The following is a 27500-nucleotide window of genomic DNA, read 5'->3' as shown; positions in this document are numbered from 1 at the left end:
TCAATATTGACTATCACTTCAATGAAATATACGGGTTGGAATTAGTAATATGACGTCACATGACGTCATGAGGTTCACCTTCGCGTTCACACAAAACCTTTCAGAAAGTTTCGCATTGACACGAACTAGAAAGTTTCGCATTGACACGAACTTGAACCTTTAAGGGGTTCACACCATCCTTAAAAATAACATCATATGGCTGGAATAATTCATCCAATACGTGTTCGAAAATGAAGTATTGTTGCGATTTTCCGACTCGGCCGAATACCGTAGATTTGCGAGTTCGTTGGATGGATTTGGTATACATATATCAGAACAGAAGAAGTTGTTCAAATTTCCATCGGTACGGGAACAGGAATCTGCAATGTTCGAATATTGGAAGTCTGTGAACGGTAAGTTATGGAACCTATCTGTTTTTCACCGAGTACAAAATGAATGAAATCCCTGCAAAGCCTAATGCATTGTATAGTTACCGATGCACTGCGGAATTCATAGGTCATGACTTGCATTTCAACACGGAGCTATTGCCTAGTTCACTCTGAGACAATGCAGTCAGTTAGACAACATTTAGTGTATAAATTTTACGGGCATACATAACAGAATCAATGTATAAGAAACCATTTCACTTTACAGTAATTTGAACTGAATATGCCAGACCTGCCGTCTACGCCAAATATTCCGACCTGATATTTCTAACATCTCGTAGTAATCAAGGTTCGCTAGCTATATTAAACCATCGTCTATTACACTGGACAACAATTTTGAACGAAAAATTTGATGACTTTTATTTTGCACTTGATCTAGGCTGATTTGGTATGCTGATTCCAAAAATGCCGATGGATTTGTTCCATCACGTCAATTTTTTATTCTACGACATATGCCGGAAATATCAAAATTTTCACAAATTTAGTCATATTACTTTTCCCCACCATATAGAAATCCACACTTTTATGATATAATAAGTTATATAGTCAAGGGGTCAATTAAATTATTGTGAAAAAATGGTACTGGTATCGATATAGGCCAGTGGTTTCCAACCTATTTCGACTCATCGCCCCTTTTCCAGTTCCACACCGACCATTGCCCTCAAAAAATTAGGAACTGAAAAATGTGCATTCAAATTGTAATCACCGGCGAGTAGGCTTTAAAAAAGAGACCATTTCTCCGACTTGACTCCAAGATAGCCGTTTTAACGCGCCATCGCCCCCCTATCGCCCCTTCGTTATTTTCACCCCGTTAGACCGCCAAATCGCTCCTTGGTTGATGATATCGCCCACGTTGGGAACCACTGATCTAGGCCGATGCTTTCACTCATTTTCGGTTAGAGGATGCAATCGTACGAGGATATTTCAGACATATATATGATGCAAACTGCAGGATATGGTAATAAAAAAATACCATTACGTTTACCATCAGCTATAGCTCCATTCAGCATATCCAGAGCAACTTGAAACTTCAATAAGTTCGATAATTTGGATCAAGATTAAGATCTCAGGGATGGCAGGCCTAATAATGAAGATTTTGAAATTGAAGATGGTTCAGACGCAGAGCAGTCCTCAACACAAACTAAATGATCTGACATAGGCTTTGGGACTTGGAAGAGAAATATCCGGAACTTTTAGCATCCTTGCGAATTGAGAAAAGATTACGTGACAAGAGAGCGAATATATCTTACTTTCGATAACAAGAAATGGCGTTTTCATCGTATATGGTTACTTTCGGTAGATTTTTGTATTGCTGTAACACTGACATTGGCATGATACTGTGACCAAGGGTTGCTGGAGGGGACATGAATCCCGATTTACAACTCAAGCGAATGGAAAATATCTATTGGCAGCCCGAAAAGGATTCTAAAGTTTGACATTCTCCAGAATGGCAACGTCTTAGGTGCAGTAGCAATTGTACACTCAGTTAGTCTTCGTAAATGATACAGAAATATTGAATTGTTACACTCATTGCAACCACGATTCGGATTGGATCATGTGTGTCAGCTTTGAAATATTGTGTTTTCTTAGTGGTCAGACAAGAAGAATGCACATATAACCCTGATACACATGTGCCACTACTACATGTTTGTGTCGGACAGCAGACATTCAAAAAAGCTAAAATATATAAATAATTTCCCGGAAAACCTTGGCATAGACAGCGATGGGCAAGGAAAAATTATCCCCCAAAATCTGAAGATGATGGAGGTAAGATACCAGAGTAGATTGGAGCTTACATATGTTAGCTGACTATTGCTCGAGTATCAAACAAGACAGCCCGCAGAATTATGGGTTATTAGCGTAAATATGGCCCTGAAACTCACACTTTATTTGTCCTTCAGAAGCAATATCAGTTTAAATCAACCAAATAAGGCAGTGCAAATGTTTATTTCGAGTCTATTGATTTACTTTCGAATGCTTGTGGTTTTTGAAACGTTTTATACAATAAACACAAAATATTACAGGTATAGTACTTTTATGTGCATTATGAGACAATGGGGTGGGTGCCTACCCCAACAACATTACGTGATAGAGAAAAACGGAAGTCATTTCTGAATTCAGCGCCCTAAAGTTAATCGAAATTAATTGTCTGATCAAAGTCAACAAAAATTGTGTTTACCAGTGTTATGGGTTATTTATGAATGTGTTGATCAGCATTGTAACTATACACGTTAAGAAAACTCCGCCACCGCGAACAATCTTCACAAATTGGTGGTACGATATTCGAAGAGAGAAGAGCTCCTGAAACGTCACAAGCAAAAAGCATCTGACGAGGCGTTCAATGAAATATTTGCGAGGCTAATTGACTTGAAAGAACGGAGTGAATTTTTCAAGTCTTCAATTGGAATGAGAATCCCGGTCGAATTTCTTGATAGCACAACCGGCGAAGATCTGACAGAAACGCCGTCTCAGCAGTCGCTTATATTTAACAAATGGAAACAACTGCACGGTAATACATTTGTTGACGCATTCGTATTCGGCGTATAATGGTAAAACGGGTCTGGGAAATGATGAGACGTCAGATATCTCGGCAACATTTCAAATTACTTCAAAAGTACTACTTACACTGAATACTAGGGATGGTGTGAACGTGAGGTTCTGCGTGTGAACCTCCGAAATTTAGAGGTTCACGTTCACAAACGAACTTTGGTAGGTTCTGCGCTATGAAAATTTTGGATATATTACAATTCTTCACGTCATTATTAACATCTTTGGTTGGAATTCTTTGCATTTAAACTTCGGGGCACTCTATGTATGATGGTTATTGCACAGGTAGCCTAGGAAGAAATCAACACGAAACCAACATGCTCCATGCCAGTCTCAAAAATTTCACTTGCTTTGTTACAAAAGTTTGCTCAAATATTCAGCTTTCCGTTTTTGAATATTAAGTGACTCTCTGCTTTGAGATTGACCAGAAAGCATACAGCAACAAATTTTATGGGATTATTATATTATATTATTGGTCCAGTTCATACATTTGGTGACGTTGAAAAAGTGTGGCCTGTGTCGTCTCTAGGTATCGAGTCCATTAATATATCACTTCACTGATATGTGGTCGGAAATAGGAATATGAGGCCACGTGACGTCATAGGTTTACAACATCACTACTAAATAAGTTTAAAATATTTTAATTTAAGTTATCAACATTTTTAGTATTTTGTCTATCAGTTCGGGTATATGTACAATAGTCATGACCTGTATTACTGTCTTACGAATGCGATGCATTCGATAACACTCTAACGAAGTTGTGAAAAATTGAGGTGGGTCGGATTTGAACTCAAAACTGAACAAGTGGACACAATGACTTGAATTCGGGCTCGAGTATCAAAAATGTGATCGGAATCGGCCCTTCGAAATGCTATAAAAATGTTTTGTTTGGTTCATCCTGTTTGGTATATTGTTGTATTGTTGGTCGCACAAGCCGTAGGTATTTTTTTATTTTTCCCAGGATATAATGGGTCAGTAGACGAAGTCCGTCAGATGGTCGATCGATATCAGAAGCAAAGACATGAAGACTGCTTCGAGAGAATATATTCACAGTTCAAAGGTTTTGAAGAATGGGTAGATTTCTTGACGTCGCGAGAAGGGCTTAATTTGCCTAAAAGCTATGTTGCCAAATATGAACATCAAGAACAAAGTCTCGCATCGTTCCGGGAATGGATTCATCTCAGAGGTAGAAATAAATATAAATGATTATCTGGATGTGACGTATCTGGTTTGCAAGTCATCTTCAGATGTAACTTAATCACCGTGATCCGAAAATAAGATGGCATTCGAACTTTTAGGCAGAAAATTCGTTCGACTACCTTGGAAATCACGTCCACATACGGTCATCATTTTTTTGTTGTTGCAGGTAAAAATGTATCACCGAAATATGTGCGTAACAAGGTTGCGCGGTATTTCACCAGAAAAAGAGAACGCCAGGAGCTTCACGAAGAACTTGATAACCTGATCTTATCGCCAAGATTGTGTGACGACAAGGGATGGCTAAACTTCGCGCGATCTCCGGAAGGGTTAGACCTGCCACAGCATGTTATTGATGACGTGATCACGGAGCCAAATGATGTAGGTTTGGTCAAAAGGTGGAAACTGCTTGACAAGTATCTTGAACTCGCAGGTGAGCTCACACGCTGAGAGTGATCTGCGTTACAAACAATGCCTAATAACAAATAAGACATGATACGACGTGTATATATAAGTAGCGGATATGTACATACGTTAGAATTATTCAAATCTATAGGAGTACTCAAGTAGGATGATTCTGCTTTCACAACTTACGACCTAACAATATTTGACGGCAAGATAGTTTCGATTTACAATTGGTCTATACCTAGTTCGATACTAGGTATGTAGGCCCTACTTGACAAACTTAAGGCGATGGCGAAAACAAAAAGGCCGCTAAGCGCAATGCTAGCCCAGTCGCTTTTCCCCATTATCTCGCCTCACTAAGTTGGTAACGAGCTTTATTATTCAAACCCGTGTTCTCGTACAACTCGCGCAACCACCAGACTCGCAAGAATATTTGCATGCACAATTCATCCCATTATTCAGTGAAGGCTAGCATACCCTTATTAAGAATACGTCTACAGCAGAGGTCTAAAATACGCTACTCGCAGCTCGCGGCTTGCGGCTCGGTTGTTAGTTATTTAGTCACGAAAGTCACGCTTATCCATAAAGATTCTGACAGTATCAGAAATTATTTATCATGCTCCGGCAGTATCAAAAAAGTACTTATCCGGCTCCGGCCAAAATTGAAAAATATATATAAAATATATCCAATCCGGCTCCGGTTCATACTTCGCACTAGTGCGTGTGTGTGTGTTCTATGTGTGTGTGTGTGTGATTGTATGAGTGTGTGTGTGTGTGTATGTATGTGTGTGTGTGTGTGTGTGTGTGTGTTTGAAATTTGTGCAGTCGGTTTCCAAAGAAGAACATAGGAACTTCAAAGTTTCTTAGAAAGTAAACGTGACTTCATTGCTATTATATGTTGATCAGTTTTCAACTTCGTATTGATTCGTCGAACTCTTTGGATATCCATTCCGAATCACAATTTTTGCAACAGTTGGATTTTATTTTACTTCAAGCGTCATTGCTAACTCCTATCAAAAGTGATTTTTTAAACATCTGATTTTGTTTAAAGGGGAATTGTCAATAAAACATCGTTTAATATTACTGATTCCAGTGAGTCACTGATAATATCACTGTGGAGTTTGCAATTTTAGGCGCGGTAAGGGCGAAGACACTTATATCAACTCTACAAGCTAAAGACGTGAAAGAAAACGTTAGAAAAGTACCAACTCAAATCAAAACAGTTAACGTAGGAACGGACGGTTGTGAAATCGAAGTGGGGGGCTGCTTTGTCTCTTTCCCCCCCGGTTGTTTCTCTGAAGCTCAAACCATCACCATAGCTGCGGAAATAGACAAAGAAAAATGGCCAGAAGGGAAAGAGGCAATTACTCCGACTCTATACGTGGACGCCAAAAGGCTGCGTAACTCAGCAACTGTAAAGTTACACACTTGGTGTCCTTATGAAAATGACAATCAAGTCGTGGATTTGATGCATTACAATGAACGCTTCAAGAAATGGGAAAACATCGCAGCTCTCCCCGCGGAAAATTCCAGATTTGTCGAGCTCAAAACCCGCCATTTTAGTCCTTGGGTCGCCACGCTGCGCAATATTTTCAACCAATCCTATATGATATTGCCAGTAATTTTTTTCAAGGACAAAGAGTTTGTGGTAGCGATGGTTCTTGACACTCATCTTGCCAAAACGCAGTTGCTGAACGACATGAGACAAGACTTGGGAGATGATGTGAGGATGAGGAAACTCAGTCCACAACCGTGCAGAAGGAACCAGAAAATCCGAATGTGTATGACGTGCGATAACCATAAACAGGGTTTTCGGTTTGTCGAAAGTGGCTTGCTCACGCCTGATATTCGCAAAATCGTTAAGTATGCAACCTCATCATTCCGACGTTGTCATTTAAGAGGCGACGAGCCTATGTCAAATATCGAATTCACTATTCGGGTTGAACTTAAAGACGGAGAAAGGGAGTTGCGAAGTCCCGACTGCTTTCCATACAGAATTGATCCAGGTGGGAGATATTAAAAGCGAATGCACTACCACTATTATGATGATTTTGTAGGAGTTATGTAGACTTCAACTGCTTATTGAATATCAATGCAGTATTTATACGATGAATTGCGGTAATTTATGTGGCCTAGCATGAACTTTCCTGTTTCGTTGGTTCCATTCCACTATGGTGCTACTGAATTTTGACTGAACGGTGTGCAGTTTCACAGAGCTCTGCACACTTATTTTTCAGCAGATTAACTTAACACGTTCCAATTTTACTGATAAATTTATCCACTGAGTTCTCGTGTTAAGGGACAACCATGTATGTCTGGTTGTTATTTTGCCGGGATAACCATCAGAAATATCATTGATTGTAGGCATATGCTATAACTATTTGTATTATCGTTAGGAATGGTCTGACAATAACCCCGATTACCAAGAATAGTGTTAGGATCCGGTGCCAAAATACTCCATTGTTACAAGTACCTTACAATGATATATTATATCTTTTTGTTTCATAATATCAGTGATGGCTCGCCATATTAACGGGTAGGCGGCAATTTGTTGTCAAAATCCCGCTACAGTGACGAATTCTGGTATGAAATTATGACTTCGTGTTAGCCACATGAATCCTCCAAATCAATCATTTTCAACTATTTTGCCGTGAGATGTAGCCTACCTTCGAGAGTACCTAACCCATTGATACTGTCTCAGTATGATTCTTGCTCGAAACTACTGTGTTATCAATTAAATTCAACAATACACCCCTACTGAGAGAACGGTCCTTCTCGTCGTGGCCACGAATGATCAATTCATGAAATCCTGTAAATTGAATCATAAAATTACCTGAGAGTGGGCATGTCGATTCAAATTTATAAAGTCATTTTGCCGGCATAGATACTGTGAAGCTGGGAAGTGATAGTGATCAAGTTATTCTCACTATAGGTCAAGACCATTCAATTTTCTCAAAATTCTCTCAAAAACGACTACGAATTTTTTTATCTTCCCCTTAAGATGGGACCAGTGAATAATATTTAGACTGATAAGGACAGAGTGTGTTAACCTCTAATTTCCGCTATAAGGCACCTGCTTGATCGGTGTACGGGTCAAAGATTCCATGCGATTCATGTGCTCTCCTGCCGGAGATCACAAATACTTGAATAACAATCCTAAGAACTTGCTACAGTAACTTGACGATTCGGGAGATAATAGCCTAAAAAAATAAAAGCCAAAACTCCAGCAGCAGACGGAAACTATAGCGATATAGAATTAAGACCGGTATATTGTTATATTCTAATTAGAGTAGGTAAAAATCGAGTATACCTCGGCGATTCGATTACGAACACAGCATTTGGTTTGGAGTCATCTGTATCAGACTATCATTCATTACGTCGTAATTCCAGTATGGATATACAGAGTGTGGAATTATATACACTTTATGCGTCAACAAAGAAAATACTACCATGTACTATGCGCAGTGTACACATCATATTAAAGAAGATTTGGTATTTATTTCGACCGTACGTTGATCATTGTACTTGTTGCTGTGCGCTGATGGTGTGGACCTATGAAAGGTTCTGGTTTGCATGAACCCCAACCTTTTTGAAACATCCTGTCTGAACGCAAACGTGAACCTCTGTCGACTAGGGTTCGATTTAAAACAAACGGTGTTTTAAAACTGTTTGTTTAAAACATGCTCTAAGCAGTGTTCTGAACATATTCCTTGTTTTGAACATTTCTGTTTTAAATGCAACCGTAATCATGACACGTGACGTCATATTGCCAATTCTAACCCTACAATCCTACATTCATTCATCCATGTTTCTTTTCTGACTCCCAGCACAAATGGTTTAAATGGAATGAAGTTTAACAAAAGATGTTATAATGACCTGACAAATTGTAATAAATGAAAAAGGTCCACAGTGCAGAACATACCAAGGTTTGTTTGCTAACGCGAACCTCCATATCTAGAAGGTTCACACACAGAATGTGAACTTGGTCCTCACGTTCACACCATCCCTACTTTGCTGCCAATGCTGACGGCTTGATCAAGATTTCACATAAACTAGATGCCATTTACGCACCTAGGCCTATGCTTCTCGCCACATGCTCTTTGTGATATGACTAATCGAGGCTGCAAGGATCTTTTGGTATGAAGCAACTATCGAATATATAATTTCCGTTGTTTATATACATCTGAGTGAATACGATAGTATATATTTAGTGATCGAGAAAATTGTCACACCTTCTACCGCTAGATCATTACAATTAATACTCGATTTGGAGTGGAGCATATTCGAGCCAATATGCTTCGCCCTAATTATAGTAAAACTATATAAAGTGGATCGTAATTGATGAAGATGTCTGGTTCATTTTAGGATCTGATCGTCCAAATCAGGATCAGCCACTCAGCCATGTACCAGTGTTGGTGCGGGGTGACCTGCATATCAACGCACGCGGTATCGAAATGTTATCTGTGATTGTAAATAACACGGAGTGATATATTTAACCTTCACACATTTCTTCAATCTTCTGCCATTGTCAATAAGAACGGATAATGAGAATTATTTCGCCATATATATACAATTATACATCCAATATTATAGTTATCAATATTGATATATACTAAGCTGTGCGAAGATTGAAATGAGCTACATTGTTTCAAATATTGACTTTTGTTAATTAATGGTGACTGTAAAATAGATAGCATCGTAGTGAATCAATGTAACAATGTTAGGTAATATCCTGCGGGGAAGATGAATTGAAAATATGACGTGAAAGCTCGTCAGGAATTTAATGGGAATGCATATGAAATGATCTATATAGTTATGGCTTTACTTTTGTTCGCATGACTTGATAATTACGTGACGGGTTGTAATTGATTTGATATTGTCTAACCCTGAATAAATTTATGTTACAGAATAACTACCGATATTTGGAGCATAGTGTTATTTTTTTTCTTTCTATAATAATCAATATAAATATTAGAGCATCAATGTTGTACATATTTTGCCTATCTTCGTCATCGGCAGTGCATAGTAGACGCCGCGGTAAATCCAGGCTATAAAAAGAGTGGTACGCAGTGATATTTGGAAGGGTAAAGTCGAAATATATATTGTTTTCAATATCAGGAAACCGAATGATAGAGTAGCCGCCGCAGTATTGCACGTTAGGAATATAGCTGGAATAGCATAAAAATAAAACAAGTTGTACTTTTCATGAAGCCTAAATCATATAATGCCAGCACTGCGTTACATTAGCGATATTAACGACCACTAGTTTCATTGCACTTTTCGACAGTGTAGTAGTTGCATCCTGACTTTACAACTAGATCATTTACACTAACGTAGGTATGTTTGTACCACATGATCCTATATATGCTACAACACAGTGCTGTGGTGAGATGGTACGTTCCACAGCTGCAACACCAATGGTTTGTGGGTTCGAGTACGACCGAGTTCGACTCCTGAATTCCTACCTAAGTGTTGGAGGTTTAAGTAGATCAGGGGTGGCAATCTTTTTGCTATTCACGGCCGCATTTCGAGTAGTCATGTAGCCTTAAGCCGCATTCCAGGACATAGTTCGTAATGAACAAACTGGACGTCAAATACCCAATTTAAACTGTCCGTGTCCATTTTGGGTGAGCTCAATACTAACCTATTTATTCATATCGGCTTACTATATAGCAGTGGTCGGGAACCTATGGCTCTTTTGGGCATAAAGTATGGCTCTTTGCAAAAATTTTAATTTTGTGCATAATTTATCAATATTGCAGCAACTTGTTATTAAATCCTCAGCACGACCAGTATAATTATTCTTGTGGCAGTATAAACATGTCTTTGAGAGGTGAATAAAGTGGCGTATTCAGGGTTACGGGCTCGGACCCCATTTCAAAATCCTCAAATCTAAGTTGCTGTCTCGCCTGCGCCACGAAATCTCGGATTGCACGATGCGTTGATTGCTCAATGAGAATAGCAGACAAGGCGACGCCTGTATGACAATGTAGTTTTCAAATACACATTTTCTTCCTGATCTACGGCGAGAAATGAACTCCGTGGAAGTGACATTCACAATTACAAATTCAAATTACAAACAACGCCATAGTGATCCACGTTCTTGATTGACAACGTGACTTTGCAGCTGCCGTTCAGATGTAGGCGTGTGGCACAACGTTGTGTTACCGCCGAATACTTTGAGGATTTAGAAATCGAATCGGAATCGGTGTGGCTATTACATTCAATTTTGTTTGAAATATTTTATTCCGCATGGATTCATGAAATGAAGTATGCGATACGAATAAATATAATCGCGACTTCGGTCTAAGAGCCGTTTCTGGGGTTTTCGAGGTTGCTGATTGCGAATATCACATTAGTGATTAGAGATTGGCTCTTGTACCCCTAAAAAAGTCTAAAATTACTGTATTTACCATTGAATATTTCCCTTGGCAAGAAGAAAATCGTAGTTTGTTCCAATTTTATACTGCACTTCAATAGATAATAATTGACTATGAAGAAACCTCATGTCGTCCCCATGAGTTATCTCCAAAACAAGAGCCAATTTGAAAAAACTAAGGTCATTTTCGGAATCAGCGCCCTTCAGAACCACCAACCCCACTCTTACTTTGTATGCCTAAAAATATGTGTTGACCAGTGTTATCAGTTATTACAAATTCTCTGATATTTACGAAGAATTGCGCTATGCTAATCCCGGCCGTGCCTCACCAATGCCTTACCTCCCGTTTCACGCTATATTTTCGAACAATAAATAGGTAAGTTGCGTGATTTTCGTAGTAAAAATGTTCAAAATCTAGTAGACAGGTAAGGCACTGCCTCACGTGCCTCCCCTGAAACCACGTCACTGACACATCACACATTACAGTGGGTATGCATTAGGGCTGTTCAAAAATAACGTTTTTTCTGAATTCCATTCGGTCAGTCATTAAATTGTCAGGTTACCCTAAAAAACGCTGTACACCAAATTTGGTTCAATTCTAACAAGTATAGGGCTCCGCAGATCCAATAAATTTTTTTAATTTAACCAGGAAAATTGAAAAAAAAAATTCAAATTTCTCTGTCAACCCCATAAAATTGTTGAGCTGTCTTCATGGACGATGCAAAACAAATTTGACTCAATTCCAACTAGTAGAAGTGGAGTTATTGGAGTTTTTCGTCGATAATCCTCGTATTATCCACCAATCAAGGATAATCCGAGAAATATCAACGAAAAACTCCAATAACTCCGTTTCTACTAGTTGGAATTGAGTAAAATTTGTTTTGCATCGTCTCTGAAGACAGCTCAACAATTTCATGGGGTTGACAGAAAAATTTGAAATTTTTTTTTCAATTTTCCTGTTTAAATTAAAAAATTTAATTGGATCTGCGGAGCCCTATACTTGTTAGAATTGAACCAAATTTGGTATGTAGCGTTTTTTAGGGTAACCTGACAATTTGATAGCTGAACGACTGAAATCCACTAAAATAAGTTATTTTTGGACAGCCCTAGTATGCATGCTGCTGTGTAGTGACCATCATTTTTGGCTCCGCCTACTTATGTCCCCATGGGTCCTCGCATTTAAAAATATCGTGAAGACGAACCTACGATTTCGTACAACTGACGAAAGTCGACGAATTTACGCTACCATGTCGTCACAATTTTTCAATTGTGACGTATTAGCTGATTAAAACGTATGGCTCTTTGGAAGTTAAGATGGAAAATATGGGGTCACTATGGCTCTTCGGACAAAAAAGGTTCCCGACCACTGCTATATAGGCTACGCACCAAAATCGCATGTGATCATATTATGAACGGATTCTTAATGGTGACATGGTCGCGCGAAGCGCCAAAAATCTTGAGATTCACGAATAAATTTTTTCATTAATATTCGTAGTGTCACATTTTACTATCAAACATTTATCTTTTCTCAGCCAATGTGATCAGATTCCCCGGTAAAATTGATGGAGGGGGTATTTTCGAAAATTTAGGCCAATTTATAAATGATGATGCGCCTACGGATATCGAAATCGCCAAAACGCACCATAGAAACATTACTTCTTAAGTGAGGAGGACACGATTCCAAGTTGGTATTTTTTATATGGGGCGCATGATTTTTCGTTGCTGTTTACATCTGTAATGTGGTGCTCAGGTTGCAAAGAGCGCTGCTATATTAAAATAATAAAATAAAGTCGCGTGGAATCGCGCGCAGCGTGAAGAAATTATCAAGGTTGATCAAAGTCTCCTAAAAATTTGGGAGTAAATAAGCCAATTCCATTTTCATGTCGACAGCCGCCAACACATACTAATGAAAATACGTGTCCATGGCCACACAAATTTCCTTCTGCGGCCGCAGGTTGGCCACCACTGATCACTCCCTGGTCAAGTTATCCACGTAAGCGGTGTGCTCAAAAAGTATAAAAGTTGTCTTCCTTTTACAAGAAATCGAAAATGTCCTCCGAGGTCGCCTAAGTGCCCGCTTTCTTTTAAAATACGCCATCGTTTACAGATTTGACAACAAGGCTAATGGCCAGGGTCAAATGAAAATCGCCATAAATGACGCGAAATACGTAATGTGCCAGTTCGAGCAGATGACATCCAAGAATCGAGTCAGATCGATGGCCCTTTTTTTAAGTCAACATAAGGTTTACAAAAATATTTCAAAATCAGCTGTTTCAAATTCTGGTAAACCAACTTTCATGATTTACCGAAAGTGTCATCCTTTCCCGATACCAAAATATGGTAACCCTAGGTAACAGGGTTGCAACTTCGAGTCCGACCGACTCCACAATATACCTTCCTAAGCTTTGTGGGTCATTTTATGTATATGCTCCGCATCGCCATCAGCATCGCATGTGCGGTGACGTATAAAAGCCTAGAACTAACGAGGACCGTGCTACAAGACGGCACCTCAGGAATCATACAAGCAATATCGGCTTGGTTTAAAATGACCAATTGACCATAGATGTCGAAACACCGCGAATACAGAACAATAACAACATGAAAATACGGTTTTGTCGCGCATTAGTGCAAAGCACTATCCAAATGGCGCATGTTGTATAATTTTGCGGAGAGCAATACTACCTATTTTGATTGAGTGAATGTTTTCAGGCGCAATCTCCCAATCTTTCCTCTTCAGTTGTTGGGTGCAACGGCTAACTCAACTTGTGTCGATAGTCATAATGTATGAATTGGCCAAGTCATATGGCCCGAGACTCGGACGGCCCCGATAGGAGTTTGAAAGTAGCTTCGAATAGTAAAGTCGCCACAATATACGTAGCCTATTTAGTATGTCACTATACGATGGTGATAGTGAAAATATTTGTATATTACGAATACGAGACATTCAATATCACCCAAAGTCGGAAAAATGGTTGGGACAAAGGAATATGACTCTAATGCGAAATTGAACAGTGAACATGATGACCTGGACTCTGACACAAGTCTCAACACTATGAATGAATCGACCGTGTGCTCCCCAACTTGGACTTTGACATGGCTCGTTGATGAGATGAAAATGACTCGACGTGGCTCGTTATAAACTATACCAAAGTGAGATTTACGTGTGACTCGGAACCTTGTGACTTGGTAACAACATGGGTAAGCTATTCACGTCTGATGAATTTGTTTACAATACACATTGCAGCCCGCTTTAACTCTGGGCGATGGTAATCAGTAATCAGGCGCGGGTAGATTATTATCTTGGTTATGTGCACGGAGGTCCCAATCTTACTTCAGTACCAGTAAGGTCGACTCCAAAATTCCTATCCATGTGTTGGAGGTTTGTCTAGGCTGCTCCTTGCCATCTCCTCCGTGTAAGCGATGTCTCAAAAAAGTCTAGAGGTGGGCCGTTTTACATGTCGGCCGCTGCGGAATAAAAAAAATGAAGATAACTGGCCTTGTGTAACTGACCATAGTCGACAAACACCATGAATACCACGAACAACAACAACAAGTAGCGGATGAATTCTGATTTCGTTATCTGATGTAAGGGATTGAGGATTGTCAGGGCAGCAAGCATCAGATAGATGGACATTGCACAATCAACTCGACGTCTCCAGTCATAGGCGCCGAGTTACGGGGTGGCGGGGTGGCGCAGCCACCCCATGACATAATTATGGGGTGGCGGCCACCCCATACAAAATGCTTAAACGCCCGCCGTCTGTGCTGTCAATTAGCGAGTCTGTGATTATCGCGTAAATGCCAACTATTTACTATTAACCGATACGCGCGCGACTAATTGTATACGCAGCTTAAACTAGTGCTTAACGGCCAAATAAATTGTAATCCGTGATTAGTAATCATACAATCGACGCGACCTCGTTTACGACGTCGATTTCGACACGCGTGCTCTGAGAAACAACAGCTCTCTCTACCGGACGAACGAATTCACGTTATACTTCTCTCAATTAAATTGTATTTATACACATATTCGTTTACAAAATAATTCTTCAGTTAGTTTTGTGATAGCCTTTCACTAGAACGATCAAGTGGCTTTTTTGACGCATTTTCATTTTTGAAGAGCTGGCATTCAGTCAAATCTTACGCTGTTCGGCTGAAACTTCTTGACTTCTATTTATTTTATGTAGGCCACCTTACCCATGATTTTCATCACTCATCTAGTACAAATGAAAAAGTTATACACAGAACTACCTAGAACTACCGAGTGGCTTTTTTGACGCATTACACTTTTTCTACCTTCAGGCATCGCAGTTTCATATTCTTGAAAGTGGTTATGTATCTGATAAACGCAGAAAAGCCGTTTGTAACAACAGAACTTTGTTAATATCGACTCGGTCTAACTGCTGTGTTAGCAACAACATCCCTTGTAATAGAAGGCCCTGGATCTTCCTCGTTCCAAGTCACCAAAGCTCTGTAATATTATATTTCTGAAGCTCAGCGTGTTACAGGACATGAAATTTGAAATGTACCATTAGACCAAGCCGACATCTGTATTGTCCATACTAATATACTAGGGTTGTACAAGGGCAAAGGGTCTTTGCTCCGGTCTACGAGATGGATCTTCGGGGGGAGAGTGAGCTGAATCTAGTGAATTGAATGCATGTGAGGACTGAGGGCATGGGTGCATTATGTTTAGTCAGGCCCTCTCGAAGAACATATTTATGGAAGTCATGATCATTCCATTGACATAAGGAGTAAAAAAAGGTGTGGATTCGATAAAGATAATATGGTTTCCGTTCATTACATGGTCGAAATGCCAGCAAATAATTGGGGTAAAATGTCAGATGGTGGAAGCTGCTGCTACCAAGTATCTGTACAAGGGCGTCTCATATTTAGGCAAGGATAGGACAGGACACCTCTTGCATAATCTATACCAGTGTTGGGATCAAGTCACTACCTTCGAGTCACGAGTCATTTCGAGTCATTGCACATTTTGACTCGAGTCAAGTCAAGTCAATCGATTTTCAAAGGTGACTCGAGTCAAGTCAAGTCACTCGATTTTTGGAGGTGACTCGAGTCAAGTCGAGTCAAGTCAAGTCAAGTCACGAGTCAAGTCACATTTCAAGTCAAGTTGCCTTTTCGATGTATGTATGAGGCATGATTACGTCATTGCAATTTGCTAGCTGTCTGAAATACAGTTTGAGTGGTCATTGGTCATTGATTCCGAACCGATGAACGAATATAGAGTTATACACGCAAGAAGGCGCTTTATCGCTCACATATACGTAGAACTGTGAAACTACGTAATTGCATAGCCTCAGTTTATAGTCACCAGCCAAAACAGAGAATAGGGAAACGAATTGATAACATGCAATACGTTACCCATTTACAAATAGATATGATACCATTCGAGCCTGTGCCAATGGTTGGGGACTATATAAACTATATTCGACTTCAATTTCAATAAAACAATCGGTTTGGTTAAGGTAAGATGAGAACAAAAATAGACATTTTGCTATTCTATTACTTTACCACTAGAGTTACGACAGCGTAAGCTTCGATCACTTCGTTTGCAGACAATCTATTTGTGAGAGAACAATCGAGGCTCGATGAAATGCACGCTTATTGAATGATTGGTCGCTCTCACGCGTTACACATGCATTTCGCGAACAATCCGAACATATCCAAGATACAGTGATTTTTATCGACACCGATTACTTGATGACTTGAAATTGACTCGTGAATTTTGCTCCGAGTCACGAGTCAATCCACATTTCTGATACGCCGAGTCAAGTCAAGTCAAGTCATTTTGGCAAAGTGACTCGAGTCAAGTCAAGTCATGCGAAAAAGGTGACTCGAGTCTGACTCGAGTCAAGTCATGACTCGAGTCATCCCAACACTGATCTATACATTTGCCAAGCATAGTAATGTGAAGAGTCTGATGTAATCCATCTCGAAACAATGTTACATGAATGAGGCTGTATACGCTTGGAGAAGCAAACGAAGTCTCAGTTCACACTATTGTCAAAAGTTGCTTGAAGCTACCCAGGACCAGAAGTAACACAGGCAGCTTCATGTAGCCATACTTTTCAAAGCTATCATCTTGTTGATAAGCGTAACGGCGAGATACCAGTGTAGAGATCGAAGTTGTACACATATATATTGAGTTCACTGCAACCTGAGGTAACTATTTCCTTCGGAAACAACACAAACAAGAAACCAGTGACGGTTAAATGTTATAACTAGGGCAATTTTTTTTTGACATGTCAAAAAAAGTCAAAATTAGGTCAAAATTGTAGCGTTAGGTCAAAATTTGTCAAAATTGTTTACAAAGTCAAACATTTTTTGACATCTGCATTTCGTTTGTATCGTAGATTTTGCGCCGTCGGTGAACTTATCATTCGGTATTTTACAGCTTGTAGCCTACTTTATAGGCCTACCGTTGTAAACGGACCATCGTCTGCTCATTGTGAATCATAAACGGTCAAATGAAACAAATAGTGACATGGTTTTATGGTCAACGTACCGCAATATCCTAGCTGAAGCAAGACTGCTTGGACATTGCATGGTTCTTATACCATGAAGCGCAAGCTGAAAAATTGTGATATAGACAACATTGTCAGAATGAAGCAACACGGTTTGTCACCAGCAGTGTGCACACAACTTGAGTGTTGTCAGCCAACAAATGCTGCTGTTGAACGTTCTTTCTCCGTTCTTGGCAAGCTACGTAGTAAGGACAGACACTTTCTACCCGAGAATGTAGGAAAGGATCTTTCGTTGTACTACAACAAATTTTAATTATTTCCACCAGAATACGTAATGTAACTACTGGAATTCTTCATAGGGTCAGATTTCGTTAAAATACTAGTTTTTCATGTAAAAATCTGTCAGTTTTTGAGCCAAAAACGTTTTTTCAGGCCAATCTACTTTGTAAGGACAGACAGTTCCAACCAGAAATGAAGATAAGTAGTACAATTTTAACATTATATGCGAAAACACCTAATTTGCATACGTGAGGTCAAAATTTGGTCAAATTTCAGTTTTTTTAGGTCAAAAAAGGTCAAAATTTAGATTTTTTAGGTCAAAATCTTCCGTTTTTTAGGTCAAAAAAAAATTGCCCTAGTTATAACGAAACAAAACCAGGGGGATATTATTGGCCAGGTTGCAAGGCAGTATTCTATGAGGGTACCAACAAGTCGACGATGGTCCGTGCATGTTTTCTTAGAATGTGAATGATCGTCTACTTGCCAAAATGCCGATAATCTAAAAATATGCAAATCGAGGATTAGTTGCAAAATTGAATTATGCAAATCTTATGTGATAAGCTTTATGACATGTCAGCAATAACCAACAATGATGATGTGGCTAGCGGATCTGGAACCTACTCTAAATTTATAAATGAACGTGCTCAAATACCAAATGCGCACCAGAGCAACACTTATATGTTACACCTAAAAACGGCGATTTGTTTTATAAGTGTTGACTTAAGGTGTATGTAAAATATTGCAAGTAGCTGTGAGCGCAATAAACAATGGTTTCTGATACCGTTTGTTGAAATTTGTGCTGATTTTTAGCTCTGGTAAATGCATTTAATCGAAGAAGATTCAACATGCGTCAAAAAAGCCACATGGTAGTTCTAGGTAGTTCGAAGTTCCGGTAGTTCTAGTGTTAATTGAACCGCGAAAAAGGACAGTGTGTTTGTGTATGCCTGCGAATTGAAAGTCATTCCTGCGCTAAGTGCGCATATTCAATTGCAAAGAATTGTCGCGATGTCATAGGCTACTCGGAACTCCATTGTGCCATACGCAAGTTGAGGAATTACGGATTAGATGCGCGCTTTCTCGTTTGCTATCATCTCTAGGCTACTAATTCTTCTCTGCTTTACACACTCGCATACCCTCGAAGACACTTATCAGTGTTTGATCTGTTATTAACACTGCACATTGTGCAGTGCACGGCGTTGAATTATGTTGTCAAATATTGATGCAACAAGAGATTCTCGGTGGCGGAAATTACGAATTTATTCGATTATTTTGAGCGGGAACCTTTTAAGTTCCAATAAACTTCATTGCTGGACGGACTCTATCGGGCACAGCTATATGTCGCGGATCGAATTTCAAACCATCGGGATTTGTATTTCCATTGATAAGGTTACGGCATGTGCTTGTGCAGCCATAATGCTCTTGCAGCAATAACACCTGAATAATTAAAATCGCATCATTTCACGATCAAATTCGACTGGCTGATCGGGACTTGCGTCTGCCGTAGGTCCCGGGCCGAATAACCAGCGCGTTGTCGGTATTAAAACCCTAGGTGCGTAGCCAGTGAGTTTCTCACTTAAAACTAGAAATCCAGTCCTTTTGAAATGCCAATTCACTAATTCGTATTATCGATGCTGCGTACTCAAATTTAGCGAGAATCATTTGTATGCGAAATGGGTCATCGATGTCTCATTGGTACTATCGGCGGTGGTATGATTTAGCGCCCCCGCATGCAGGCCTGCTACCGTCTGCAGAATCACTTTCGCCAAACAGTAACAATATCTGAGTGTAATATTGTTAGTGTTTATGTATCTTTTTGATTGAAACTTATGTCCGCGTCTGAACAAATTGTGCTCGTTGTCATTGCCGAATCTGGGTATTTAGGTATGACTAGCGCACCCTGTAATTGTAATTGTTGAAGGTTTGCGGCATGTCTGCAGTTTCGTTATCAGCGCAACCTTGCCGGCCGATTGTACGTACAGTCCGATAAAATTGATCATATACTAAGTATTTCGCGCAGCGTACTGATGCTGATTTCAGCATACTGACGATCCTTATTAGATGTACAAATTCGACCTCATCGCTAGAAACGTAGATTTCATCGCGCGCTCTGAGACACACCATCTCCTATCGCGATTTGACGACCAAATATACGTTCACCTTCTACAAATTAAAGTGCATTATTTGCATCGTTGAGGGCCGCAAGCCGCGTTTAAAATATTTTGTGAACCATTTTTGTGATAAATATTCTCGTAGCGCGAAGTTGAACAGTGTTTTATTGTGTGTGCCTGCTAGTTGGAATTTATTCCAGTGCCCATAATTCCAATTATGATTTGCGAACGTAAATCGGGGAATGCAGCAATGCAGTCAAAATCGATGTTTTAATCAGCAACCAATTGTAGCGATGTGAGCTAAAAACCTATTGCGTTAGCGGTAAGGGTAAGGGATAATTACTGATTGGCCGCGCGCGTTTGTAATCATCATTCTTGCCTGTCTTTTGTGTTCCAGAATTGTCGCGTCGTGTTACTGCTCAGTCCAGCGACGAATGCCGAGTGCGCGACAATCAATGACCTACTTTCGCAATAATCTCAGCGGAAGATCGCGTCGCGTTACACTGTGTGATGCGATATGCGTGCACAGAATAATCTCGCTAATTGGCCCCGCGTAACACTGATAACACGGCTTGTTGAATTGCAACTGAATATTTGCGTCAGAATGGTCATTTCAAAAGGAAGGGGTTTTGCGTTTCAAAAGGAGGGGTTTCGACACTACCCTGGCCACGCGCCTGCCGCCACCCCATGCAAAAATAAAAGTCGGCGCCTATGTCTCCAGTAGAATCTGTATTTTGACTTGAATGCCGTGCTATGACGTCACAATTGTGTCAAAGATTACATGGGCAATAACCTTATGACGTCACAACCATCGGATCGATTGTAAGACCGTTTGTGAACGGAGTCGTTATGACCCTATACTACACTATACGACACTATATGTCAGGGGATATTAAGGTATGGGTCGCTACCCAAACATGGGTTGCGAAGGGTTTAGATTTAGGTCGCGACCGCTCCGGAGTAATCGTGTACAAATATGTATGTGATATTTCTTGGATTTATTGCAACAACAAATTTTCACGCGACCCCTTATTGGTGATATGTATGTATCCAAGTGCATTGGGATGTGTAGGCTTCACCATTCCATTAGGATGTATAACTACGCACCAAAAGATTTCGAAGACACCGCCCACATCAGTTCCGCCGTTATCTGTTCATGCTGAATGAGTCACTTCATATTTTGTGGTACGATTGTTGATATACAATGTTCTTTCCAATTCTCTAATAGTTGCTGACGATTACCTATGACGAGTGTCAACCGAAAAATTTCTGGCTCATTTCAATATGAATATACTATCCATTTGTATATTGAAGTTCTGTACCTCCAAGAAGCACTTACAGTTGAACGTTCTTTCTCCATTCTTCTTGTTGTTGTTTGTATATTCATGGTGTTTGTCGACTAAAATGGTCATTCGCGCCAGGCCGATATTCCTTATTTTCGATTCCGTATCTGCCGAGTGTCTGCCGACTTGTAGCACGGCCCGCTTCTATGTTTTTTGTAAAGTCACCGCTTACGCGGATGAGATGACGAAGAGGTACCTAGATAAACCTTCATCACTTGGGTAGTAATTCTGGAGTCGACCTCGGTCGGACTAGAACCCACAACCCATTGGTGGATTATCCCACTAGGCTATCTCGCCACATCTCCATCCTTGGCAAGCTACTTAGTAAAGACTGATACTTTTTACCCGAGAATCACGGATATCTAGAATAGATATTTTGATATTCCTACCGAGAATGTAAGAAAGTATCTTTCGTTGTACCACAACAAATTTTCACCATAGTACGTCATGTACTGGAATTCATAATAGGGCCGGATTTTGTTGAAATAAAATTTTGTTATGTGAAAATTTGTCAGTTTTTAAGTCAGAAAAGTTTTTCCAGGGAAAACTACTTCGTAATTACGGACAGTTCAAACCAGAAATCAGGATAAGTAGTACAATTCTAACATTTTTTGGGAAAACGCCTAATTTGCATACGTTAGGTCAAAATTTAGTTTTTCAAAGTCAAAAAATGTCAAAATTTAGATTTTTTAGGTCAAAATCTTTCGTTTTTAGGTTAAATAAATATCGCCCTAGTCATCATCCTCATCATTATATTTGGTTTGATGTTTTATAAGAACAATCTGAAGCCTCCACGTCCGGCTATCTGAAGTAGGTTTCTGCTGTGAGTCCGAAGATTTGTCGCGGCACCGGCAGCATGTTCCAATGAATATAAGCATGTAGGGGCAATGAGGGAAAATTTAACTCGACTCCAGGGAGAGTATTTTTATATGATTCAATTGTGTATCCAGCACGATTGATAGTCAGAGATATTGAACTTTGGTATGAGCACAAAATTGTTATGCAATGTAGACGGATTTTTAATCATTACATGCTCGGAAATTTCACGGAATGTAGCCTACTGATTATCCAGTAACGAACCTCTGATTGGAATATTTCCTGAAATCAAATTACCTTATATCATTTTGCAGTTTTGGAAATGATTGTTGTATGCTTCTACATCAACATTAGATCGGCCTATGCGAGCACACCGTTATCCAGCCCAATCAAGCTTGAGAATTGGAAAAGATCCAAGTCTTAATAAATCTCTCTGATCTACCACTGGCTCATTACTGACTCCAGACAGTGCCATTTCCCCCTTGATCAGATTTCATCATTTCCGAAAAAGGATATATTCGACTCATAAAACTTGATGAATAGCTTATGTCCGTCAATTATAAGCGATATCTTTTCTCGCAACCAGAACTATGTTGGGACAGGGTAGCATCAGTGTGAATATTTCACGATAGTTTGAAACAGAGAGTACAACTGCGGAAGGCAGTTTTCCGTAAAGCCATCGCACCTAACTGTGCAGCAATATAAGTGTTCAAATCAGGACAGTGAAGTCGGTAAATTTTACCACCGACTCCAAATCCGACTCCACACATTTTCAATGGACCGACTCCTACTCCAACTCCAGAGTCTTTAATCCTACCGACTCCGACTCCAAACTTGACTTCAACAGTATTACCAATTTACTTCGAAAATCATATGCCACAGCGACGGTTAAATGACTATATCATATAACCATTAAACATATTCAAACATATAATTCAAGATGGCATGCAAAATTGTTTCATTGTTGCACAGCTCGAATTACTCAGCATGCATGAGAGATTGCCTTTCTACATATCTTATCAGTCTTTATAACATGGACTCTATAATACCCTTATATGTATGAATCATTCAACAGCGACATATATCCCATACTGTATACTCAAAATGTAGTTAAAGCAATCGAAGTTTGCCTCTTGTGTATGAGTCAGCAACTAATACAAAGACGCATCTTACTAATTTCCTCATTACACACTGTACTGATTACAAGCACACACACTCTCACTACTAACACACATCGGACATACACGAAATTTAGGAAGTAGTCAAATAGAATATGTCTAGTATACATGCACTTAGTCAAGTATTCAAGGACTAGGACTTGCAGTCTTTTTCAATCATTTGTTCGGCCCAAGCAGTTAAGCAACACTACACATATTTATAAATTTGTCAAGTGGGAAGGAGCGCTCGGTTATATTTACATCAATTTCACAACCAGGCGATGTATTTGCTCTGTCACAAGATCATGGTATAATGTTAAAACTTGCATTAATTTGTGACTGCATCGCAAAGATGCAGATTGCTTTTTTCTTCCTCTATGCAACTGAATTAAAATTTCCAAAAAATAACTTCCAATTTTATCTCTATCAGACGTGGCCAACTTTTTCGGCCAAAAGGCCACATGAGATTTACGAACCATCGCGCGGGCAACTGGAATGTTAATAACCTTTTTTAGTCGTCCGATATTAGGTAACATTGAAAACAAGACTTATATGACTACGCTTTAAAATTGATAACAAATATGTCATGAAAACTCCGTGTCCAACTGTACAGTGTGCAGTCATGCCCTGGTCGCGCGAAGCACGATGTTTTGTCAAAGGTAATGAATGAATTCGATCAATAAATATATCACTTGCATATATTGGGGGTCGCCTCTGTATAGCAAGTGGCTCGTTTGGCACGGACAGGATTATTTGGCGTTTTAGACATAGCAATATCGCCAGTTTTGGGGAACTCAGTCATTTTGTGAAAGTGTTTCAATGCGGACGATCTCGCTGCGAGCGCATAAGCGAAGTCGCATGTTGGACGACGCGTTATCTCCTAATTGCGAGTATAGTTGGACTCAATCCTGTAAATTACGCGTATTTATAATTTCCAAGAGGGGTTCCAATACTAAATGCAAGAAATGTGACAAAAGATCATGCGAGATGCTAAGAAAAATTTCAAGTCAAATAAATCTGCTACGGAATAATCTACATTCTACTTTATGGTTATATGCCAAGATGTGCGATGAATGTGGCTTGGCCCTGGTTACGTCAATGCTTCGAAAACGATGTTTTGGTCATCATCAAATTTCGCGGTTAGGCTAATCAAACTTTGGTTCCCCATGCAATTTTACCTGATGTTATATCTAATTTCGATAATTACCTCACAGGCCACAAAAAACCTTCTCGTGGACCACATTTGGCCTGTGGGGCACGGTTTGGCCGTCCCTGATCTGTAACGTTACTAATAACAACGATTGATGATACAGAATAAATCCTAACATAGTTCTTATTAGAAATTTAAAGATACCTTTGAAATCAATTGTTTTCATTATAAAGAAGTTGGAGTCGGAGTCAAAGTCAGGGTCATTTTTACAAACTTCGACTCCGACCCCAACAAGCGAAAATAAGCCAAACTCCTACTCCGACCCCATCAAGCGAAAATAAGCCAAACTCCGACTCCGACTCCACCGACTCCGACTACGACTCCAGAGTGCAAATACATCGTAGTTTTCCCCCATACAATATACCACGCATTCTTGTAATTCTTCCGACTGCTGAATCAGTCTTTTGATGGGCAGGATATTCGGGTTCATTTCAATATTATTATACTATTCAATTCTATATTGAAGCGCTGTACCTCCAAGAAGCTCACACTTTCATCTGTATGCCTTGGGGTCGACCTTTATCAAAATACATCAGCCGAAGCTTGTCTACAAAAGGAGTTCGTGTACCATCTTAAAATAGTACATTGGACGCTCTGTTATTTGAGATCTCATTTCATGCTGGTGACGTCTTATTCTGTGATACGATTGTTGACATACATTGTTCTTTCCAATTCTCTACTATAGTTGCTGACGAGTGCCACCCAAAAACATTCGGGCTTATATCAATATGAATACTATTCAGGTGAGAGAGGAATGAAAAATATAACAGTAGTTTAAGCGAGAATCTTTTTTGTAAACAGAATTCATATACTGAACTTTAAAAAATTTGCTCCTGACGCGACTAGAGAACCAAATGCCCGCTAAATTAATTAATTACAATAAAATAGGGGATTTTGATTATAGAAACAAATAACTATGTCTAATGTTCGTAATTCTGCCTGTTTAATCCGTCTCATTCGTGAATCTGACTGTATTTAGTACAGAAAAACCGTGAGTGTATGTGGGTGTGTGCTTACTTAATTTTGTAATAATGATGTAATTTCAATGACGCTGGCCAACAATAAGTTTATTTCCGTCATTGATATGAGTCCGATTTTAATCCGTCAATTTGGGGTTCTCGGTATTCATCCATTCGATTTAGCCAGGTTCGGTCTTTTAGGAATTCACCCCATCACGAAGTAGTTCTTTGTGTTAAATATTTTGTCAGTAGGGACAAATCTACTAAAATCAATTTTTTCTGTCAACCCCATAAAATTGTTGAGCTGTCTTCAGAGACGATGCAAAACAAATTTGACTCAATTCCAACTAGTAGAAGTGGAGTTATTTGACTTTTTCGCTGATAATTCTCGGATTATCCTTGATTAGTGTATAATCGGAGGATTATCAACGAAAAACTCCAATAACTCCGCTTCTACTAGTTGGAATTGAGTCAAATTTGTTTTGCATCGTCTCTGAAGACAGCTCAACAATTTTATGGGGTTGACAGAAAAATTTGATTTTTTAAAAATAATTTCCTGGTATAAATTAAAAAATTTAATTGGATCCGCGGAGCCCTATACTTGTTAGAACTGAACCAAATTTCGTGTGCAGCGTTTTTTTAGGGTAACCTGACAATTTAATCACTGAATGGCTGGAATCCATAAAAAAAAAATTTTTGAACAGCCCTAATGTACGTACATATTCGGATAGCTTAATGCAGTGGTTCCCAACCGGGGAGGAATTCCCTCCTTGGGGGGAATTTTGCAATTTTTAGGGAGGAATTCCACTTTAGAATTGTACCGAATTTCCCAAATTGTTCATGTTCGAACTGTCATGTAGTCAACCAGTTATATTCGAACGTATTCTCCTTATGGCTGTTTTTTTGTTTGCTGAAAGTATTTCCAAATGCAATTTGAAATCTCTTTTGCACATACAAATCCCCCCCACCCCTTTTTTTGAAACTAGTTCCGATGTGCTGCAGTTCGCAAGACGCAATTTTGTAGGCCAGCGATGGCCACTCAATCAACTACGCGAGTAAATGTCGTGCCGAATCTATCACAACAAGGCCTCTAGTGAAAGTATTTATCTTCTATTTTCAAGTCAACATTTTCAGACAGTGACTAAATATTCCAACGTCATCGATTCAAATCAAAGAGATCGCTAGCCTTGGTTTATTTTTAGTGAACAGCTACCCGATCGAAAAAAGACTTGGTAAACTTGGTGCAATGTTGCCGAAACGTAATGGGTTTCCTAAATTTCAATTAGCTCCAGCAGGGAATCTGATCACGTGTATGGTATATATCAGAGCTGTAACCCAGTCACGAGGCTCTGAGTCACAAGTCAATCTCACTTTCATAGTTTTGACTCGAGTCAAGTCGAGTCATTTTCAATTCATCATTCAGTCAAGTCTGAGTCCAAGTCACCGAGCAGACGGTCGAGTCCGAGTCATGTTATTATGACTCGAGTACGAGTCCAAGTCACATTCAAGTCAACACTGTTGGGTGATATTGGATGATTTGGATTTATGATATACTAATTTTCCTCACTTTGAGCAGTTTCTTGTCGCATTGTCAAGTACCAGGATCAATAGACGAAATTCCAACAGAGTGGTCACTTTACTGTTCTTCGAAATTACAATGAAATGTCGGTCTTGGCCGTTTTATAGTCTTGAGTCATATGGCTTGGTTCGAGTCATGCACAATGACTCGAGTCGAAGTCGAGTCAATACCCAGATTGTCTCGAGTCGAGTCGTTTCCGTATTTTGAGAAAATGACTCGAGTCAAGTCGAGTTATCAGAAAATGGTGACACGAGTCAAACTCGAGTCTGGTCAACCCTGCTATATATGAAAGTACCACTATTGTTGGCCAAATGCATACGCAAACTTGACAAAAAAATCGCGCGAACAGTAAATTTATGGATACTGATTTTTCACAGCTGTTATATTAGCGATTGGTGCATGGTAAGCCGAAAACACAAATGAAAGTGTGGGGGTCTGTTGAGTCAAGCCTTCCATAATTTGTGTGATTGGGACCATGCAAGACCATGGTTTTTGGAGGTATACAAAGTGTTATTACAGCACTTCTAGAAAAAACACTCGGTACCGCTCGTCTTATTCTCTCAGTCAACAGGTGTTTGCGCGGTAAAAATGACCATTTTTATTCATCGGGC

At 39.5% G+C, this 27500-nt stretch overlaps 1 protein-coding gene across 2 annotated transcripts; it reads left to right on the top strand.

Annotated features, from left to right (window-relative positions):
- Positions 1 to 183: 183 nt before the first annotated feature.
- On the top strand, positions 184 to 9557 carry LOC145435538 (uncharacterized). Of its 2 annotated transcripts, XM_080312806.1 has the most exons (6): positions 184 to 392; positions 2662 to 2934; positions 3934 to 4158; positions 4339 to 4602; positions 5708 to 6580; positions 8940 to 9557. In XM_080312806.1, the coding sequence occupies exons 1-6, from the start codon at positions 365 to 367 to the stop codon at positions 9059 to 9061; spliced, it is 1785 nt and encodes a 594-aa protein (XP_080168932.1). In that variant the 5' UTR covers positions 184 to 364; the 3' UTR covers positions 9062 to 9557. The 2 variants fall into 2 exon arrangements, with proteins under 2 accessions (XP_080168932.1, XP_080168933.1); XM_080312807.1 differs by lacking the exons at positions 184 to 392; positions 2662 to 2934 and adding an exon at positions 3816 to 3877.
- The last annotated feature ends 17943 nt before the right edge of the window (positions 9558 to 27500 follow it).

This window comes from Botryllus schlosseri, chromosome 3 (assembly GCF_051294905.1).
Source record: "Botryllus schlosseri isolate E-star chromosome 3, Bs_hap1, whole genome shotgun sequence".
Lineage (NCBI taxonomy): Eukaryota > Metazoa > Chordata > Ascidiacea > Stolidobranchia > Styelidae > Botryllus > Botryllus schlosseri.
The sequence above is the reverse complement of the archived record's forward strand: the minus strand, read 5'-3'. Positions and strand labels throughout refer to the sequence as shown.

What these genes read in the sequence shown, in the direction of transcription:
- LOC145435538 (XM_080312806.1), top strand. Translation starts at nt 365, where the DNA reads ATGTTCGAATATTGGAAGTCTGTGAACG. An exon ending in CAAATGGAAACAACTGCACG is followed by an intron (nt 2,935 to 3,933) that starts GTAATACATTTG and finishes TATTTTTCCCAG; the next exon opens with GATATAATGGGTCAGTAGAC. An exon ending in TCCATACAGAATTGATCCAG is followed by an intron (nt 6,581 to 8,939) that starts GTGGGAGATATT and finishes GGTTCATTTTAG; the next exon opens with GATCTGATCGTCCAAATCAG.